The 21,629-nt window shown below is 43.8% G+C and overlaps 1 protein-coding gene and 2 non-coding genes across 3 annotated transcripts in view; all 3 read right to left on the bottom strand.

Moving 5' to 3' along the window:
• The window catches only part of EIF3A (eukaryotic translation initiation factor 3 subunit A), a 39,548-nt gene extending 18,308 nt beyond the window's left edge, over positions 1 to 21,240 (bottom strand). The window contains exons 1-13 of the mRNA XM_075534174.1: positions 21,039 to 21,240; positions 13,881 to 14,071; positions 13,578 to 13,714; positions 12,936 to 13,099; positions 10,053 to 10,252; positions 8,901 to 9,109; positions 7,402 to 7,573; positions 4,062 to 4,166; positions 3,471 to 3,569; positions 2,090 to 2,206; positions 1,703 to 1,888; positions 574 to 921; positions 79 to 183 (exon numbers count right to left, since the gene is read on the bottom strand). Of these exons, the coding sequence (XP_075390289.1) occupies positions 79 to 183; positions 574 to 921; positions 1,703 to 1,888; positions 2,090 to 2,206; positions 3,471 to 3,569; positions 4,062 to 4,166; positions 7,402 to 7,573; positions 8,901 to 9,109; positions 10,053 to 10,252; positions 12,936 to 13,099; positions 13,578 to 13,714; positions 13,881 to 14,071; positions 21,039 to 21,087 (2,082 nt within the window). The 5' untranslated portion in view covers positions 21,088 to 21,240. The remainder of the gene's footprint in view (positions 1 to 78; positions 184 to 573; positions 922 to 1,702; positions 1,889 to 2,089; positions 2,207 to 3,470; positions 3,570 to 4,061; positions 4,167 to 7,401; positions 7,574 to 8,900; positions 9,110 to 10,052; positions 10,253 to 12,935; positions 13,100 to 13,577; positions 13,715 to 13,880; positions 14,072 to 21,038) is intronic.
• On the bottom strand, positions 2,526 to 2,655 carry LOC142430088 (small nucleolar RNA SNORA19). The gene has a single exon (XR_012780562.1). It is a non-coding gene; the product is annotated as a small nucleolar RNA SNORA19 (small nucleolar RNA).
• LOC142430089 (small nucleolar RNA SNORA19) lies at positions 3,725 to 3,853 on the bottom strand. The gene has a single exon (XR_012780563.1). It is a non-coding gene; the product is annotated as a small nucleolar RNA SNORA19 (small nucleolar RNA).
• Positions 21,241 to 21,629: the final 389 nt, after the last annotated feature.

Below are 21,629 nucleotides of genomic sequence, written 5' to 3' on the forward strand. Positions count from 1 at the left end.
CAGAAAAATAAAAACAAAAAAAATCAAAGTGGAGACAAAAAAGATTTTTTTTTCAACGTTACTGATCCACTAACTCACCTTCTTTTCTTGATTTTTTAGGCGCTCTTGAAGCTCTTTCTTTTCTTTCTCCAGCTGTTCAACCTGTTTAGCCATGATGAAATCTGGATCCAATTCCTCAAGATCCTGAAAGAATGAGGAAAATTTGACTGATATACTGAGGGGCGGGGTGGGAGGGGGAATAAAGGTTAACATAGCTGCTTCACAGAATCAAATCCTAGCTAGGATTTGAACACTTTTGAGTGTTCATTTAAACAGAAGGTGGGGGGCGGGGGGGGATAAGCATCCATTTCTCACAGCACTAAACTGCGACTGCCATGATGAACAGACTCAGACGTGAACAGAAAGGAAAATAAAGGCGTGCTCCACTCCCAGCTTTTAAGAATGAGTCTACCTCATTTTGCTAATAAATAACGAAGTAGCCCACAATGAACCGGTGAATGTTCTACAGTCGTGGTTCTGACAAGGCCAAAGACCTGAGTAAAAGCAACAGCTCAGGAGTAAGACGCCACCTACTTCAATGTCGATATCTTTGAAGGCTTTGGCACCCAGTTCCGTTTTCTTGATCTGCTCCAAGCGCTCGCGCACGGTTTTCTTTTTGATTTGCTCATGTTCTTGTAAAATACGCTCCTTTTCTCTCTCCTTGGCTTCCTGTCGTAGGCGCTCTTCTTCTGCCTTGCGCACTTTCTGGAGTTCAGCTTCCCTCTGTTCCAATTCTTCCTTCTCCCGCTGGATATTGAGACTCTCAAGCCGTTCTTTCCTTTCCTCGATGGTCTGCCGCCGAGCCAGGATGCGTTGGTGCTCTTTCCGTGAATTTTTTAGGTACGCAGTGACAGCCAACTGATGCTGCTCTTCTTTCTCTTGCTTCAAAAACAGAACAAAAACGCATGAAAAATAACATAGCATGTAGTATTATTGTGCGCCACAAAACTGACAAAACCAACATGATATGAAAATGTGCATTACCCTTTGCAGGTGTTTGCGCTTCATAAAAAGAAAACGGCATTTCCGTGTTATGAGTTCCCAGTATTCCTATCAAATGCTGTGGTACAGAACCAGGCACCAGTGAGTCCATTCTGACCTTCAGCAACTTTAATTGACAGGGTACAACTACTCCACAGGAATTCCAAAACCAGAAGTCTTTCAATAAATAGAAAGCCTCACCTCTTCCACGGAGCTATGCATGAGTTCAAACTGCCTGCCTCTCAAGGTTACAACCCAGTGTTTCTACCACTATTCCACACGGAGCTATTAGTATCCTCGGTCACCGATTTCACAGCAATGAATCTGGAAAATCTACTTACTCGTTACCTTTCTCTACCCCAAAACTACCTTGTGCCCAAGGCACGATGGCCTACAGAACCCACCAAAGAATTAGCAGAGCTGAAAAGGTCAAGTGTGTAAATGGGCTCTTCCTTTCTGAGTCATCTGGGGAAGGGGAAGGAGGGTGCCATGGCTGTGAAGCCTGCGAAGACACAAAACACTAGCCATCGGCTATGAGCTTCCGGGGGCCTGTTGCATGGAAGGCAGCTCAATCCTCCATCTATCTGAAGAAAACAGCAGTACAGGAGCAGGGCAAGCCCTCCCCTGAGGCACAGGCTCCCAGCCTGTTGAAAGGCGTGACGTTTCCCACCCCGATACATACCAGTATGTGGGCCGGCTTAATGACCTCCAGTGCCTTGGCGAGTACGGAGGACATGGCTGTCAGCTGATTTCTGATCTGCTCTGATGGCATGCTTTGCAAGTGCGGACCCAAGGGAGCATCTTCTCGGGTTGCATAATTCAAATCAGATCCAAAGCTAAGGGTCCGGGAAGTGTGGTCAATACGAACCTTTGGAAATTAAATGAGACTCTCATCAGTAGAGAACCTAGATGCAAATATCAAGTCCTACCACAGAATCAACTTTTGGATGAGAAGGGAAACTAACCCAGCTTACAAAAGACCCTCTCGGTCAGGGGCACTGCACCTAAAGCTAAGAAAGCAGACTACGTACGTGGCGCTCTGCGCCTCTGGGTCCCCTAGCGCACGTACCTGCAGGTCACAGTGCCTGGCTGCATCTACTATGGCCCGTTCCAGTTGGAAAGCATCAACAAAAGGAACCAGAGAGGTCAAACGAGAAAACTCAATGCTCTGATAAATCTGTGCCACCTGCATAGAAACACAAGGTCAACAGTAAGGGTAGCCGCCCTTTCCCCAACACTGTCTATGTGACGCTGCATGACAACCTTGAGAAGGAGAAATTAGTCTTTTCAGGGGGAAAAAACGGCGTTCGGAGAATTGATTGACACAAAGGACTTTGGAAACTGGAGTTTTCATGCAACACTATCAATTCTAAATCCCTGCTTTAAAACATCCTATTAGACAACTGCTCAAAAAATACTCTTTTCCAATCCAGTTTAGTACACAAAAGAACTTACTAGTAGACAAAGACCTGCTGCTTAATGCACCTGAACAATTAGCGAGTTATTTTTGTATGAAGGAGACTGGCAGCATTACTACGTTTAGTTAAACTGCTAATTAACCTTCAACTACTTGTTTAGCACATAAGAAATAACACTGCTCACATGTAAATGGAAGCAGGTCAATGAAATGTGCACAAATACAACAAAATGCCAAAGCGAACCCCCAGCCTGTGGCCTCCGGCGACAGAGCAGAACTACGCAGAGCATCGGAGGGTGTGATCTCTACGGAGGCAGGCACATCTTTCTCCTCTGTGGAACACCCGCGGCTCAGAGTGCCCATCTGGTTTCAGTCTGCAGTCATATGCTTAAAACACTGCACTACCAGGAAGCTACACAAAAAGGCTCCAGAAATAACACCGAGAGAAACCAAAGCTACAACATGTAAGCCATATCATATCAAAACTCACAATATTCCAAATCCCTCAAGAAGTTGGAATAAATCATGTTAAGAGTATGGTAACACTTGGTGTTAAAAGACTCTTCTACTGGTGTTAAGAGACTCTACTATTGATGGGAAGGATTCATTGATTGGATATTAAACAGCTATTAAATCTCTAAATATGTAACACCTATGCCGAGTAGACTTTTCATGCTCTAAGAAATTAGACATACTCAAGGATGTGCCGTGTATGGGAGATGCTCACTGACAATTCTTATCAGCCAAGCGCAGCAACAGGGCTCTATCAACAGAGACTGAATAAAAGAACGGTACACTAGATGGGAGTCACTTGGGTATCAAAAGATATATATAATTTACTAACCAAAAATACCTAAGGCGTCAATAGTAGTTACAAGTTGTATAAATGTTTTTAAAACAATTGTACAAATAAGCTCTAGTTCTGGCAGAAGGTAGAAGCCAGAGATAGAGAGGTCCTGGTCATTTTTCCCACTGTGCAATCAGGACAACTGAGGGCCTTCAGCCCCACGTGGGTCAGTCAGCTGTGCTTTACCTGCTGCAGGAGGCGGAGGATGGTGTTGTTCTGCAGCTGAGGGACGTACTGCTGCAGCTCAGGCTCCTTTTCCGGTTGCTCCCTAACCCAATTTAGAACCTACAAAATCCGTTAAATTGAAAAAGAATTATACTTTCTGTAACAGATAGTAGAGCATCTGTGGCATTTGTTATTTTTCTGTGGATTTCTCTTTTTTAAAACGCACAGAAACATTGGAGTACCCAAACATGTAAGCTGTGGTGAGAAGCTGCAGGCAATGTGTGGAGGTGACTGACAGCGATGGCTAGAGTAGCCACACTGCTAATTTACCTCCAAGGATTCATCTGGCACATCAGAAATATCCTTTTCCTCGATATGAAGAAAAAAGACAATGAAATGTGCATTGAATGCAAACACATCAGAAAATGCTTTTTAACAACTGTGAGAGGGCATCAGAATGTCTGGGGAAATAGCGGGGTCTCTGCGTTCCATTTCTCCACAGACTTTTAAAGACCTCCCTTGGATAGAGAGCCCGAGACACAATGGGAGCAGCTGATATTCAGAGGGGAGCGTGGTAGGTAATACACCAAAAGCAGAGATGAAAGGGCTTACCTTTGTGACTCTCTCACAGAGTTTCAGTGGGTTAAATTCCACTTCCAGCCAATTGTAGAGATCTTTCACTTCTGGGACAACATATTGTAGCACATTGAATCTGACCTAATAGAAACAAAGCAAACGGCACAGCTGAACTGGGATACTGGACACAGTGTTAAGATTTTTAAAAAATTGTAGATTTGAAATCTGGGGAAATGATTTAGAAATTCATCTAACCTCAAGCCTCTTATAATTTACCAAAGAGGAATTCCAAAGTACTAGGGTCAATCTCATGACCCAAGTTACTTACATACTGAGGGTGAAAAGTCAACAACTAAAGTTGAAATTTCAAATCAAAACATCACTTGCCAAAAATGTATTTGGGCCTATGTAAACTAGCTTATTACCAATTAACAAATAATATATAAGATCTTGCTAATTAATTACTCTTACATTACATGCATGTATAACTGAAGCACTTATTTATAACTGCCCCAAACTGGAAACCCAAAAGCTAAACAATCAACAGGATGAACAGTGGGACAGTTATAGATTATACAAGGATGTCAAAAGAACACTTACATACAACCTAAGATGGTACATTGCATCTCCACAATGGGTGGGGAGGCAGTGGTTCTAGCCCACCAGCAGCTCTGCAGGAGAAAGATGCTAGCTATCCGTTGAGCATGTGCAAAGCCTCAGAGACCTATGTAGGGCCCGGTATGGGGTTATTGTTAAGTTAGAATGGACTCGCTATCAGCGGGTGGTGGGGTTTGGTTTAATGGCGAGCAAAATATTCACCTGCGAGGCCATGTCACATGTTCTATTATGATGCACAAACAGGCCAAACTAATCGACAGGGGATACAGTCAGAATAAAGGCTATGCTCCGGAGTATTAGGGAGGAGTGACAGGAAGCGAGACTCTACCCCAAACTATGGATTTCTTTTTAAAATTTACACTGAATAAAACTCAACTCCTTCCACAATAGACTTACGTAACTTTTCTAACAAAGGAGATAAATACAATCATTTCACATAAACCAAAAACTTGCCATAACCAAATCCTTTTTTCCCTGGGCTTCCCAGTAGTCCACACAGCCCTACCCTTCACATAGCAGGAACTGGGGCCCGAGTACAGAGCTGCTACTGGGTCAGTGCAAGACCTGATTGCAGGACTGGTAGGCGGCCTCCTGGGCTGGGTCAGACTGCAGCACGTGCTGGCAGGGTCCTACCTGGAGAGTAGGATGACCTCACACTTGGGCGGCTCTAGTCTAACTTGCATGGCAATGAAAAATGGGTGTGTGGCTGATATCCTAAGCACTCATAAAATACACTTTAAGTTCAGTCCCACCAAACAAACCACTCAGAGTCTCCTTGAAGCTCCCTCGCTAGATAGGGAATGAGGCTGGAGGGTTATATGGGGACGTGCTCCTGCGATGGGACTCACTCTGTGCTCTAAACAGTGAACTTGCCAAAACAGAAGCAACCCTTGGAAACCAGCTGATCACACCAACCTGTACCTTTTAAACATCCACACTTTCTATGCGCAGAACGAGAATCCAAATCTAACTTCACTGATGGTGGGTCCAACACCCATCCCCAGACCAGTCTCATCTCAGAACAAAATGAGGCCCCCCCCAAGGCATGAGGCGCATACACAGAGGCTCCAGAGCAGGGCACATTTTTCATCAGTCTTTAAAAACTTTGCTAATGAAACTGCTTCCCAAAGACATTGCCCTGGCCTTTCTGTCACACTTATCCACTCCTTAAAATATTTTTCTAAACGTATACAAAGTTGAACTTTGTAGGCAGGAGCCATAGGACAGACAATCTGGTAAAGCGGATTTAGAAAGTAAGACTTTCTAAGTTGACTGGTGAGAACCTTATGCAACACACAGGGCAAAGACAGCAAGCAGCCCTTATGATAGGATGACATCCCCAAGACCCAGTCATAGTCTAACATTTGTTTTCCAAGTTTCCATGATCACGTTGGTTTTTGATATTCAGTGCCTTGTCTTTCAGCATCACATTTTACTAAAAACAGCAGCAAAAACAGGTGCCATCTATCATGTAACTCCTATCAGCTGTTCGTCAGAGACAACCTGCATAGCCAAAACATACTGTTCTGACCTGAATTGACAGCTCTCCCCGTGAAGCCTGCTGTTGGCCTCACATTTACCAGCGGGCTGGCCCCACAGTTGTCTCTGTCCAGGCTAGTGTGGACAACCCTCGAGAAGAGCAGTGTTTCGGGCCCTCTCACTGCCCTGGTAACTGTTCACATTTACATGTCCTATTTCTTTTTTGTTTTGTTTTGATTTAAATCATTTTATTGGGGGCTCGTACAACTCAACGCAATCCGTTGTGTCAAGCACATTTGTACATTTGTTGTCCTCATCATTCTCAAAACATTGGCTTTTCACTTGAGCCCTTGGAATCATCTTATTTATTCCCCTCCCTCCTGAACCACAGATAATTTATAAAATATTATTTTATCATATCTTACACTGCCCGACATCTCCCTTCACCCACTTTTCTGTTGTCCTATCTCTAAGCATTAAGCCAAGCTGCCTTGTCCTTAGCACCCTTCTCCTAAACTTGCTCCTTTTAGCCTGCTCTTCTGCTGGAGAACACTCTGCTGGTTACTGTCAATCAGAATGTCTAAACTCCCCTAGAAGTGTTAAGACATAAAACTCTACCTTCAGTATGCAACTTGCCGATAAGCATCTGATAAATGCCTGCCAATTTAAAGATCCCATCAACATGAACACTGCAGAGATACAAATCGAAGGCTTAAGAACCACGGCCATAACAAATTTCAACGGAAGCAAGAACATTCAGTATTTTTACTATTCAACCACCTCCCTCCGCCCCCCCCCTCCTTTCTGCACTTCATTCCGCACACATTTCAACTCAATCTATTTTCACAGCAGGAGCTAAGGACCTTCTTGCCACCATTCTGTCGAGCTGGTCAGTACTATTCTGCAGGGGCACGATGGTGGTCTGTCTACATCGTTAAAGCCCCGGGAACTGAAATCTCCCTCTCCTACCAGAAAAGAAGTGCATTCTCTGAGGGCTAGTGCTCACTCACTGCCATTGAGTCAGTACCTACTCACAGCAACCAGAAAAGACGGGCCAGAACCGATCCTGTGGGCTTCCAAGACTGTAACTCTTAGGAGGATAAAAACCCTTATCTTTCTCCCAAACACTAGTACTATTTCTAGTTCATTCCAAGGTTCCCAACCTGCCTGTGCACCTAAAATTCTCTGTGAAGTCAGAATTCCTAGTACTTAACCATAAATTATTTAACCTGACATGTTTTCTGCCCAAAACAATAAAGATGCTCAAATTGATACCAACCATATCATTAATAAGGCCGATACGTGTCGGTGGGGCCTGAAGGCCCAGAAGCGTTGCCAGGCGGCGTTGTTTTTCCACTATAATGCCATCCATATCCAGGAGACGAGCTATATCCGTGCGCTCTGGGGTGATAGGGATGGAGAGTGTGGCCAAAAGAACTCTGGTAGACATCCTGTGGAGAAGCAAGTTGCATGTGTGAAAGTTGTTGCCTGACAGGCGGAAAAGCAACTCTATCATCACCAGCTAAGAGCTGCATGGACAGGATACACACATTCCCACGGTCGACCAAGACCATCGGTAAGTGTGAGGCCATCACCACAGAGGAAGGATCTGAGAGGAAATGGAGCAGGCTACAGTGAATATGTGGAAACCCCGACTTGCTGTTTTGCAGATTTTTCAGTAAACGGGGGAGAAGGCGAATTCAAATGTCCCTTGGTGCTGCCTCCAAAAAATGTATGAAAGCTCAAAAAACAGGAAATTCCTAAGAAGCATACACAAACACAAGTATGAAAGACAGCAAGGGTGGATTCAGAGCACAGGAACCCAAGTCTGTGGCCCTGGAGCTCAGGAGATAGGTGGAGATAGGTGTGTCACCTGCAGCAGACTGGGGCCTTGGCTAAGATCCTTTGTCTAGAGACATAAGGCTACTATAAATAACCAAACAATGCCCACAGAGCTACAGAGCTGACCACTGCTTACTACAACACTCCGTGGAGGAGTGTGCTTCAGTCTTGGATGAGAATTAATCCAAGTCAGAATGACATCAGGGACCGGGAAGGGCACGTCCTCAAGGATAACAGATACTATCAGAACTTAAGGTCCATGCTTTGCTGTGAAGCCTTAAAAATTGCCTGAAATCACCTGAAATACACACAAATACAGACATGAGTGAATGAAACTAGGCTCCGTGTCAAAAAGAAAAAAGGTTTTAGGTTAAATGTGTTACAGATCCTCCTCCTGCATCTGCATGTATGTGAGGAAGCGTCAAAAGGTTCATGGAAATCTCCAATTATCTTTTCATCCCATCTTCCCACGGGCTTTTTAAGGTACCCTCACTTACAATCAACATGCTTTTATCATCAGAGTGCCCAGACAATATCTTCGTAATTGTCTCATTTGATCGAAAAATCCACTCTAAGGAGCTAAAGGGCTTTCACTTTAAGTCGGCCTTTCCTAAAATCCACTTCATTCCTCCTTTGGGCTTCTGGTGGTGGTGATTATCAGACGGCTACTGAAAAGCAGCACTGATATCCAGAGTGGTGCACGGGGACATGTTAGTGCCCGATCCAAGGGCTGCCCCTGGCACTTAGTAGAGAGCAGCCGGAGATACAGGGAAAACCCCTCCCCTGCAGAAGACAGCCCTCCACAGGGCAGGAGCTGGCACCAGTTGTCCATGAGGCTGCCCCCAGAAACCCTGCCTAGAGCCCACTGTGCCGTGCCAGAGCTCTTGGCAGAAGGTGGTTGTAGGCTCATGTGAGCTCTAATGGCGACATTCTTACCTCTGCATCTCATCTTGGGTAAGATTCTTCCTCATTTCTCTAGACAAGTGATAAAGACGATGGAGCGTAGATGCATGAAACAGAGCGTTTCCAGATTTCCAAAACACAGTGGAAACTTTGTTATAGTAATTGGCCATCAGCTGCGGCTTGGGTGGTTTCTTAGACAAGGAGAACAGTCCATGTATGTCTTCCACGGCTTTGAATGCTTCCTAAAATCAGAGTAAATACGGTCATCACTGTGCCAATAAAAAATCTCATCCAAATCTTTGCAAAAAGCCTAAACATAAAGCTGTCTTGGAAATGAAAAGCAACAAATAAAATGCTTCGTGTGGAATTCTGCAGGACTGGAAGAAATGCTCTTTGTAACTCATCCGTTGCTCTCCCTACAGGAGGTTAACTTGTCTCTTCTACAAGCTTTTTTCTTTACTTCATCAGGTTGTGCTTTAAGATAGGTGTCTCCACACAAAAGGAAGTAATTTGTGTGTACGGGGGGGGGGGGGGGGGGGGAATGAAAGCTCAAATCACATTTTTCACTGTTAAGTTTCTTCATCCTCTGCTAACTTTAATCATATTTGGGGTGTCCAAGTAGATAAAAGCTTCACATTGTTTGGCTAAGTTCTGTGACAACACAGGGGTCTGCTGAGGGAACCCAGGCTGAGGGCGGGAGACCCAACAGAGCACTCCTATCCAATCAGCCAGAGCAACGTGACATGATCCAGGCCATCTAAGGCACCGCCAACTGTCGCCAAGGACGGACTTCTTTTCCAATGTAAGCCAATCAACACTTTCAATGAAACACCAAAAAATTCTACCCCAAACCTCGGGGAATGACATGCTCATTTCTTTTTTATGCTAGACATGAAACACAAAGAAATGTGCTGGGTGCACATTCACACTTGTCCATTTTAGGGATTAGTAGGCAACAGTGGCCAGTGCAGGACCTGTCCGTCCCTGGAGCCACCTGCAGTGATCCTGACAGTGTACTGTTTTATCCAGGTAAACACAGGGTCCAAAAGAGGCTACGCAAAACCGTAATAGCCTGAGATTCTCTACTCATTACCCAATATGTAATTCCTCATTAATCTCGTGGAGTGACAGAGATACACAGATTCTATAACTAGAAAGAAAAACTAATCAGAGTCCCCAGCATACCTGCCATAACTCCATGCTGATGGCACTGTCCAACTGAACAAGCCTCGTTTCCAAGTGCATGGACTGGCTCTCTGGATTATTAAGATTGATTGCCGTACTCTGGTTATGGTGGCGCTGAATCTGCGACAAGTGCATTCTCAAATTGTCACACAGCTTACGGAACTCAGCCTTACGAGTGTATTGGAGGCAGAATTTGAAAGCTACAAGCATAATTGTAAAATAGATTATATCCTTTCCATCATCAAACTCAACATACTTAAAAGGCTTTATTTATCAAGATCAGGTACCTTCACATCATCCACCAAAGGCATCACCAGTCTTTAGAAGTGCTTACAGCTCTTCGCTTCAAGTGCCCTGACTTTCTGACTGCATTCTGACCAGAGGAGGAAGCAAGTGGCTGTCAGAGCTGGCCTAGGACTGAACTTGGAGTGTTTGCAAATGGGAAAACTATGAGAATTTAGGTTTAAAAATTCACCTTTCAGAGACCTAATTATTTCAACTTTTTTTAATTATTAAGAGTTTATTGGGGATTCTTACAACTCTTTTTTTTTCCTGATAATTCTTACAACTCTAACTGCAATCCAAGTACAAAATTCTTGTCTCATCTACAGTGACACATTTTGTTTCAGGATCTCAGGCTAGAGCCAGTTATAAAACGTCAGTAAGCTGGGATGAATAAACCAGAAAGTAAAATGTTAGAAGCCTGGAATGGGAGACTCAGATCATGCACAGAACTCCTCCTCCAGCCTGTCGTAGAAGACTGAATTATTGCTACAACCACAGGAATTGTACATTATTCACAGCTTGTCATCTTTGATCTGCCCGTTTCCTACTTTGTCAGTCAAGAAATCTGGTTGCCAGGCAACACAGACACTGCCCTTGTTTACTATTATGGTGCTGGCTCAAGATTGGTCTCATTCTGGTCATGTTAGAACTGGGGAGAATCACTTCAAACTCCTGTTTTGTACTAATTAAAGCTGCTGCGTAACATAAACTGAAAACTGATGGTAACCTAACTTCAACAATATTGTTCTTGTCAGGTGCTTGAGAGTCAGTTTCTACTCATAGCAACCCTGTGTACAAGAGAACAAACCCCTGCCCTGCCCTATCCTACATCCCCACAGTTGTGTAACACATATAAACTACTTGCTCAGCCATTAAAATTCACTATCATCTTCTAATGCTATCAATATGTCATACTAGTTTTTTCCTTTGCTCTATTCCTTTAAAGAAGAGATATTTATTCAACAGGCTTAAAAGACAAAGATGGGATTTAACTCCAGGTTAATGTATCAATAGTAATTTTTTTAAAACCACACTTAACTGTAGTAAATGAAAAATTACTACTAGTCACCTACACAAAACACGGGTTCTATTATTTCTAGTAAAACGTTCTTAGTCACAAAAAGTCATTTAAATTTTAAATGGCTTGATGCCAATCATGCCTCCCTATTATAGAGACTAGCCACATAAGCTCATGCTAAGGCCCAAAGAGAAAAAGCAGAGAGCCTCTCTCAAAGAGTTTCCCAATGTGACTGAAAAGCTGCAGTGACAGCAGGAAAGGATTATCGTGTGACAGCAAAGGAGAGAGAGACAAAGTTAGAACCATACTTTCAAGGTGCTGGAGGCAATGTCATAACTGGATGTTTATGATGATAGCCCCAAGTCACCAAAACCCATTAATTCTACATTCAACCACCCTGTTCAGGTAGGCACATCGCCAAGCCCAGAGCGGGAGGAGGCCTTAGAGACAATGTACTGGCAAGTAGCAGGCCCAAGGCTACAATAACAGAAGACAAAGAGACTTCTAATTTTTCAAAGAAAAAAATGGAAATAAAAGTTCATGGCATTTTGCCACAGACTTTCTAAAGCCCCTTGGAGAAGTTAGGATAAACAAAAAAGGAAGCAAAAGGATAAAACTTCACTTTTCCTGCCACTTGGAAAACCCTCAGGAGTTTGTAAAGTCTTTCCAACAATACTGGAGCACATTTTCTTAGTCATTTATAGTATTTACACTTAAGGGATATTTTAAGTTTGTGGAAATATTTTACTAAAAAATAACTAAATTTCCCCCAAAACTTTCTGAAGGTCTTTCATATACCATATATACTCCAGTATAAGCCAAGTTTTAAAGCACATTTTTAATGCTGTTTTTGTGGTAAAATTAGGTGTCTTGACTGTTAATTGGGTCAGTTTACACTCAAGTATATACGGTATTTACATTTAAAAAAATAAAGTCACTGCCACAGAGTCGTTTCCAACACACAGTGACCCTAGAGGACAAGGTAGAGCTGCCCATGAGCTTCTGGGCCTTTAAGTTCAAAACCACTAGCTGCTCTACAGGTGAAAGGCAGGGCTTTCGACTCCCATAAAGAGTTATAGTCTTGGAACCCCACAGGGTCAGTTCTACCCTATCCTATAAAGTCCTTATGAGATGACATCAACTCAATGGCAGTGGGTTTTTAATTTTCTTCATTTTTAAAAAAGATTTACATTATATAAATTTTACCTGTAAATGAGTAAGAAATTACATAAGAAAATGGTTTACTCGTTAAAAGTAGAATTGAATAAACTAAAATCAACAAAAGTAAAACTAGTCCATTTTTTTTAACTACCAGTAGTTCATTTTTTAAGTACTATGGAGAAAAGATCTTACCATATATACTCGAGTAAAAGCAACCCAAATATCCGAGGCACTTAATTTTATCACAAAAACTGCATAAAAATGTGCTGAAAAACTTGGCTTATACATGAGTATATGTATGTATGTGTGTGTGTATATATATATATACACACACACACACGGTACTTAATTTTACTAAATAATCTACCAAATTTTGTTCAAATCAACTTTCCACACCAGATTCCAAGCTCCTGGTTTACCTTGCTGGGCGATGTCATGGTAGAGGCGCTCCACTCTAGAATTGTTCCGCAAGAGGTCCAGACATTGCCGGTATGACTCCCACAGGAACTTAACCCAGGGCGTCAAAAGGAGTCTGTCAGTCCGGTCCTGCGTGTCTTCCCCACTAACCGCACTCAGGAGAACACTGTGAAGACACACATGCAGACACTGGAAACCATTTCTGGACATTATGTTGACTTTACCAACTGACTAAAAGGAACAAAGTCAGGCAGGGTGATGGCCATACTGGTGCTCACTGTTACCACACACCTTTGTGTGTGCGGTAAGGTTGTCGGCATCTCAATGCTTGGATTCCCAATCTGCATTAGAATGGTTTGAATGGATGCACATACCCTACCACTTTTATAGATTTTAAGTAGTCTTTATGTGACGTCCTGGGTTACTATACATTTAAAATCCAAAGATAATCAATCTGTCTGATAAAGATCTACTTCAAATAGGGGGAATGGAGACACATGCAATGAAACTCGCTGAATGAACCATGGAATAACTCTCGAAGCACAAAGCCCTTTCGACTTCTCCAAAGCATCCTCCTTCAATAAACTCACTCTTTCTGTTCAAACCTTTAATAAAAAACACTATCAGATGCTTATCCTAAATACCTCTCAGGTGTTTGAATATTATCCAAATCTTCTATATCTAACACCATCTGCTGGGATTCTTCTTTTGCAGCTTCAGTTTTTTCTTCTGCCAATTTCAAATATGCCCTAACAACATCCTCTAGAGATTTGATGTTTACCTAATCAAACAAACAAACAACAAAAATTAACCAAAAAGTTTTCTAGGCAGTAACAAAATGCTTTTAAAAAAACCAGGCTGTATGAAGTATGAGATTGATTTGAAAGGTAAACTGAAAAATTACTTTAAACACCTATGAAAAATGCAAAACCCAAATTACATCTTACCTGTTGACAAATATTTTTATACTGATATAATCCCTCCTTAGCCAGGTGGCTCTTGCGAAGATCCACACAAAGCTCCAAGTATTTCAACATAATTGGCTCGTGTATCTTTTGCCATGTTCGATGTTTTTTACTTTTCATAACATCATAAAGAACGTCCAAAGCAGGTTGCTTTTTGCCAACTTCAAGAAACTCTGAAAAAGTGATTCAAGGAAATTAAATCAGTTAACATAATTCACAAAATTCAAAACTCTCCCTTTTTAAAACTGGCTACTTTAACTTCTAAGCTCATTACCACCTTATTTTCAGGGCTCACTGATTTGGAGCTTATCAAGCTATGCCTTCATAATGACCCTAGCTACCAGCTGGCTCTATTACAAACATGATCTCCAGGTTACACTCAACCTCCTGGCTGGCCGGTGTGTCGACCCTATCTTTCTAAATGACACAAAAATACCAAAAATTTAGGTCACAAGAAAAAAAATCCCCATTAACCTAGAAAAAGTTCAGGTCTGACTTCAGTCACACTGAGCCAGCTGATTGGTTTTCTGCTAGCTCATGCTACACACCTTGTGGCAGGACAACAACTGGACTCCTTTGCTCCTTTGTCAAAGACTAGTTTGACCACATTTGTGCGGTTAGTTTCTGGGCTCTCTAGAATGATCCATTTGTCAACTCTTCCCCCCTCCCTCCCTTTACGCTGTCCTGATTAATGTACACATATAGTAAATCTTGAAACAAGATAGGAGGCTTCTGATTGTTTAGTTCTTCAGTCTTGTGTCCTTGGAAATCAAGTTGTTGCCCGTTACAAATACCTCACTGGAACTTTGACCTCGATTGCACTGAATCTAGAGATTCTGCATTTTAGCAATATTGTCTTCCAACTCATGAACATGGAACCTCTTACCCTTTTGGGGGACATTCTATGAAACACCTGGACCAACACTCCTCAATATGGTCCTGGTCATCAAAACAAGGGGAGTCTGAGACCCTGTCACAACCAAAGGCAACTAAGGAGACTGAGGACAGCGGGGAAAGGTGGGGTAGGGGGGTGAGGGATGTTTTCCTAGTGTGGACTTTGGTGGATAATTAGAATACAGAGCAGTGAAAAAGACTGCTCTTTTTAATTTACTTTTCTTTGAGCAGGAAGGCATTATTGCTGGTCAAGGCTTCAAATTTCCTCTTCTCATCTTTATTTTCTTTTGCACTGTTATCTTTCTTATTAAATTGCTAATTAGATGACAGTTTACAGAACAGAGAGTTTTACATTCAACAATGCACACATTCTGATTCAATCCGTCCTTTGCAATCCCCTCAATTGACCACTCACTGCTTATCCCACTTCCTCCTTGTGTTTCCTATTCCCATTCCTCCTGTTTCCTAACCCTCTGAACTTGGACCAAGGGTAAATTAAATGTTGCCCCTCTGATCTTAAATGGTTGGTTATTCTAATAGAGACAGTTCCAGGCCTGAAGGACATAAGGGTCATGTCTTGGGTGGCCCCACCATGCTGTAGGCAACCAGTGAGCCTGGTCACTTTTGATTCTGGGTTGGTTGTACATTTTTCTTCCACTCTACCCAGGACTCTCCTAATGTGACCCTTTTCAGAGTGGTTGGTTTTGATAGGCAGGCACCATTCCAGTTCTCCTGTTCTTAATGTCTTAATGTCTACAGGATCCATTTGGCCACTGGACTCACTGCAACTGTGTCCATGTTGCAAAAAGATCCTACACCCTCGGGTGGGAATATCCAGTGCTTGATGCTCTAAGTCCCCAATACTGAAGAGAAGCCGTTCCAGCCATCACATTAGGGGTGAGTTCATTCAGTGTTTGACCAGTGTGGCCTTCAAATGATGTTAGAAATATCCAGTGGCCCTTGGCAGGAAAAAAAATTCCCCACTGCTGTTAAACTAAAAAGTCATGACTAAAACCAACTTGAAATTTTATAATCGTAAAAATCTCACATAGATGCTACAAATATAAAAAAATAATCAGGAAATTAATATGCTAGTTCATGCTATAAAAAATGTCTCAAAACACACCTCCGTTTTAAAAAAAAACATATTTATTCGCTTCCTAATTCTAAGTGTTAACCTCATGAGATGTATCCGATCTGCAGACCAAGGAGCTCTGGTTGCACTGTGGGTTAGGCACTGGAATGCTAACTAAAGACAGGGCCCCCATAAAGATTTGTAGTCCAGGAAAGCCCACCTGCACTGAGTTGCCATGAATCGAATCCACTCCATGGTAGGTTTGGGGTTTTTTCTTCCACCTTTATCTACAGGATGAGCCCTGATGGCGTGGTCGTTATGCATCAGACTACAAGCCTCTCAAGTCAACTGTTTGAAACTACCAGCAGCTCCTCAGGACAAAAATGAGACTTTCTACTCTTGATTCTCATAAAGAGTTACAACCTAAGAACCCCACAGGGGCCATTCTACCCTGCCCCATAAGATAGTTATAAATCACAATTTTTTTTAAATCGAGTGGATGGCAGAGAGTCTGGTCTTTGTTCAATGATGTTCCTGTCTGTGACCCATCAACAGCCCTTCTCATTGGGGGCTTTGCTAGTCTGCAGGCTTCAGAATTTTCTACCATTTCTTCCAACTACCACATCTTCCAGGAATCTTGTGTCCCAACATTCCTTCCTCCAGGGAAGGCACACACAATTTTCTACCCTCTAGTATATCACATCTGCCACGGGATAAATTACAAGGTTATCCCTTAAAATACTTTAGGTCACCAAGTATCAATCCACATCCATCACATGATAATGAAAGCCAAACTCTTCAATATCACTTATGAATAATCTCATAATTTTGCTAATACAGGATCAATAGTCTTACTACAAAGAAAATCACTGCCATAGGAAACAAAAATGTAATACAACTAGATACTCTGTTGGACTAATAAGCCTTTCCTATCTTAGATGGGGGCCTTATTTTCTTCCAGAAGGGTAGTAAGGTTATTTTCTTCAAAACCTACACCTTCTAGGTGTTTTCCACTAACTACTTTCACAAAAACTACATTTGTCAAAATTTGGGAAGCAACGCTTGGGGTTTTGTTGTAATCAAATCATAGTAAAAGCACAGCAGCAGCCCTAAAAACAACAAAATAAGTCTGTCTTGAAGATGAGGGCAATGAATGTACAAATGTGCTTTACACAATTGTATGTATGGATTGTGATAAGAGTTGTATGAGCCCCTAATAAAACGACAATAATAAAGAAAAAGAGCTCACAGAAAAAAAGGTAAAGTCACTGCTGACTCAGCAACCCTACAGGATTGGGTAGACCTGCCCCCTAAGACTTCATAGGAGTAGACTCATCTTTGTCCCATGGAGCGGTTAGTAGTTTTGAACTGCTAACCTTGCAGTTACAGCCTAACACTTAAAAACTGGGCCAGCAGGGCTCCCACCAACACCACTAAAATGACCCGTAATATACACCTCCCAAGCCTAAGTATTCAGATCTTGTCTGACTGCCCATTACCAGCATGCTTAGAACTCAGGGACAGTTTTTCAGTTGAGCTGGTGTAGTAAGGATGGTAATGAATGACAAAATACCAAAGTATGTAAAAAACGATTTACTTTCCCAATCTCATATTCTCAAAGGACACATAGTGTAGTTTCTCAATGTCATTCTAAAATCTCTTCGGGGGAGCCAAAGGATTCTTTTACACTTTCTCAACAGCCAGGAGAGCAGCCAAGTAGTATTGTGAGTTCAGTTCACCTGCTGGGCTGCTAACCTCAAGGTTCAAAACCACCAGTCACTCTGCAGGAGCAAGATAAAGCTTTCTATTCCTGTGAAGATTTTGTCTCAGAAATCCACAGGGGCAGTTCTACTCTGTCCTGGAAGAGTATTTTTTTGTGTCAGACATCAACTTGATGGCAATGAGGTTGGTTTTGAGCTTGGGAACAACCCATTCAAATTGTGTGATTTGTAATTCCCCACACTTTCAAAAAAGTCAAAGCAAACATATTAAAGAATGTCTAGAAAATCTGCCCCAAAAGGCAGCAGACCCCCCTCAATAAAAACAAAACTAAACAAACTTGGGATACCAGGCAGATTTAAAAGAAACTGGGCTGGCAACAAGACTTAAAAACAACTAGCAAACTGGTATATATGAAAATGGCAAACAAATTCAGTAATTTATTCCTCAAAAACCTGCTTGATAGTAATAGGTTAGTGATAATCTATGATTTGAAACCTTTTTTTTAATAAATCATTTTATTGGGGCTCATAGAACTCTTATCACAATCCATACATACATCAATTGAGTAAAGCACCCGTATACATTCGTTGCCCTTGTCATTCTCAAAATTCGCCTTCCACTTGGGTTCCTGGAATCAGCTCATTTTCCTTTTTTTCCCTCCCCCTCCCTTCCCACTCCCCTCCAGTCTTCTAACTCACACATAAGGAGAGTTAGTTGATGAGAATTATCAAGTCAGAAGTTTTTGAGGTCCCGAAGAACTGTCAAACTATAAAGCTCCTACTCTATCTAATATGTAAGAAATGTTCACTTCCAGATGGATAGAACCTCGAATTATAATGTACTATCAGGACTTCTGACTGTACCTTTTAGACACAATGATTGGAAACTATGTATCAAGAAAAGGTGGGGGGGATCAAAATGTTTTTTCTTTAAAGAAAAGGCCTGGGTCAACTTTGCACCAGTTATTTACTACTTTACTTGTGCAACAAGACTGGGTAAAACATGCTATAATGTTACTCAATTTGTGGATTTACAACTTTTTTTTAAAGTCACTGGTTGTTGAGGATAAGATTAAGGGCTTTTTAAAACACTGTAAAGAGAAGCCACTTGGCAATACTGAAAATATAACCTGGAAAAGGTGCTTCCTTCAAATGACTATCTGAATGATTACCATAATTCTTAAATCATCGATAAGTCAACTTATGGTGACCGGGAGGATTACTCTACTTAAAGTGCAATGAACTGAATGTCAGTATGTCTGGGGCCATACGTTCTGTCGACAAAACATTTATTTAATAATTAGTTCCACGGAATGAAATGGACTTAAAAACATCCACGTGAAGTCCTGTAAGGGCGCAGCCACAGGACCTGCTCACTTGGACTCTGTGAAAAGGAAATGCCTGTCTTCTGGGGGGGGGGGGGCGCAGAAGTTACTACTTGGAAAGTTTGAAAGGAAGGCACCTCTCACAGAAACCTCACCCCACAGCAGAGTCGCTACACTTTCTGGAAACTGTTTCCTTTCTTCTTCACTTTTGGGAAACTGTTTCCTTTCTTCTTCTTGCCTATTTTAGTTTGGGGTCAGAATAAGATTTGACAAATTACATAGGTCTACTAACTTTGCAAATAACCCAACTGAAATACCTAGGGTGCCCACAAAAAGAAAGCTGGGGCAGCCTGAACGCACTCAACCTGTAGCATCTGGCCCACTGAGACCAGGGCTCCCACTTGTCTGCCTGCCCAGGGAAGGAAGCCCATGGCTGGCAAACACACTGAACTCGAGCATGATGCCCATCTAAATCGAAGAACTTCACAAAAAAGAAAAATCATCCTAAACTCTATTACTAGCTCTAGTTTATTTTATCGTGCTTAGTTGTAACTCCTTTATTTCCTATACTTTCATAAGCATCTTTTATTATGTATGACAGTTCTTTGGGACCTTAACAACTTTTCTTCTAACTCAATTGTAATCATTAGAATGAGCAATAACAAAAGATTTTTTTTATGAGCAATAACCAGACCAAAATTGTAGTTTTTTTCCCCACCTTTTCGTTATATTTAAAGGATTACTGTATTCCATAGTCTGGGACTGGCCTATTAAAAAACGAGAAAGGGGGAAAAGTACATCCACAAGTATGAGGGGGCTTCAAAAAGTTAATAGAATTTGATTCTTTTAAGTTCACTTGCCAACGAACTTTTGGAAGCCCCCCCATCTATGTAACCCTCACAAATCTGTCCACAGGTTCTTGATCGGGTTACCTACTTTTATAAACTAAGTGAAACTGACCTCTTCACAGGCTTTTCAGACACTCACAAAACTCTCGGAGACAGAGATTGCCCACACCCGGAAAGGATGGAAAACGTGTCTGGGTGGGGTTAGAGTGGACAACGTCTGCGTGCCTAAAAAAATTAATAACCCCTACAGAAGTAGTTTCGTGAGGTTTGGGCATTTTTTAAACATCAGCGACAAGCAGAAATACATTTGCACAGCCACAATGCAGGATTAACCAAAGCCGTCTATACTAGCCGGCGACTCGAACTTAGGAAGGAAATTCACTTGAGGACACCCAAGTTTGCCCGAAAGCGCCCCTGGCTTCAATTCACATAGGAAATCGGAAAGCGGCAGGCACAGCTGGCTGAGGCGGAAAAAAGGCTGGTCTAGGCATCAGGAGACTTTGGCTATGGTCTCCGGGCTCAACAGCTAGCTGGGAGAGTGACCTTGGTAAGCCAGTCTCTGCCAAGGCCTCAGTTTCGTTATCTGTGGGAGAGGACCCAAGTCTTCGGGCAGTGTGGAAACTCTGCTAACTTCCTGCAATTCCGGAAAAATGGTGGGACTGGCCCTCACCTACGCCTAGAAAACCCGAACTCTGGTAAAGAGATCGGTGGCCGCGAGGCGGAGAGCAAGTGGCCGGGGGAAAGGTCAGGGGACCTTGGCCTGCAGGGGCCGGGCGCGGGGTTCAGGGGGCGGCGGGAGAGCTGGAGGTGGGCCTGCCAGGCTCCCGGCCGCGGCGGGAGGTGGAGCCGAGGTTCTCGCGTGCATTGTCCCCGGGAGGGAGCCATGTTTCTTCCTCCCCGGCACTCCCAGATGGCGGCCGGGGGCGCGGGGCCTAAGCACTCGGCAGCCCCGAGGCCTGGGAGGCAGGCGGCGGCAAGCCCGGGCGAGGAGGTCCGGCCCAACTGCGGCCAGTCTCCTGGACGGCGCCCCCGCACGCACCCCGAGGCGGCGGCGGGAGAGGGCGCCCCGGGCGACGGTTCCCGACTCCGGGCTCCCACCCCCAGTCGGCTGAGGCGAAAGGAAGCAGCCCGGCCACGGGCCGAGTCGGTGGCGGGCAGGCCGCATCGGCCTCCTCTCGGGCCGCAGCCGGGGGCGGAGCAGAGGGCAGCAGGCCCGGCGCCTCGGCCTCCCAGGCCTCGGGCCGTCCCAGCCCGGCGCGGCCCGATCCCCTGCTCACCATTGGCGCGTTTGAGAGCATTTTCCGGTCTCTGGAAGTAGGCCGGCATCTTGGCGGCGGGCTCAGGTCACCCGGCGTCAGCGAACTCCGTAGCTGCCCGGGCCGGGAGCTGAGACCAAGGGGAACCGGCGCGGGCTTCCACGCGCCTCGCCAGTAGTCGCCCGCGCCCAGCCGGCCAGAGACGGAAAGGAAGGCCCCACGTGACTACCGCGCGGCGCCGCCGCAGCCGCCCGGGCCCCGGATGTAGGAGGCGGGCCTCTGCGCGCGCAGCGCCCCGCCCCGCGCACGGGCGCGCTGGCGTCACGCGGGTGCGCTGACGTGGCGCTAGCTGGCGTATTGCTGGCTGTGGGGCTTCTGCAGACTTCCTTAAGAACCCGGGGTAGGTCCTTTCCTCTCCTCCAGCGAGGATGGGGCGGAAAAGGTGGAGTTCGGTTCCGAGTGTCTGGCGAAAAGCAGGAGTCTGCCTAGTTTCTTTTTTAACTTGATTTCTGCGAAGTCATGCAAACTTTACAATAAATAAGGTCTCCCTCCGACCCCCAGCATGGCCTAACTTGACTGACCTGTCCCACGAGGGATAAGCATGGGGAGTTA

Source organism: Tenrec ecaudatus, chromosome 16, assembly GCF_050624435.1.
Source record: "Tenrec ecaudatus isolate mTenEca1 chromosome 16, mTenEca1.hap1, whole genome shotgun sequence".
NCBI lineage: Eukaryota > Metazoa > Chordata > Mammalia > Afrosoricida > Tenrecidae > Tenrec > Tenrec ecaudatus.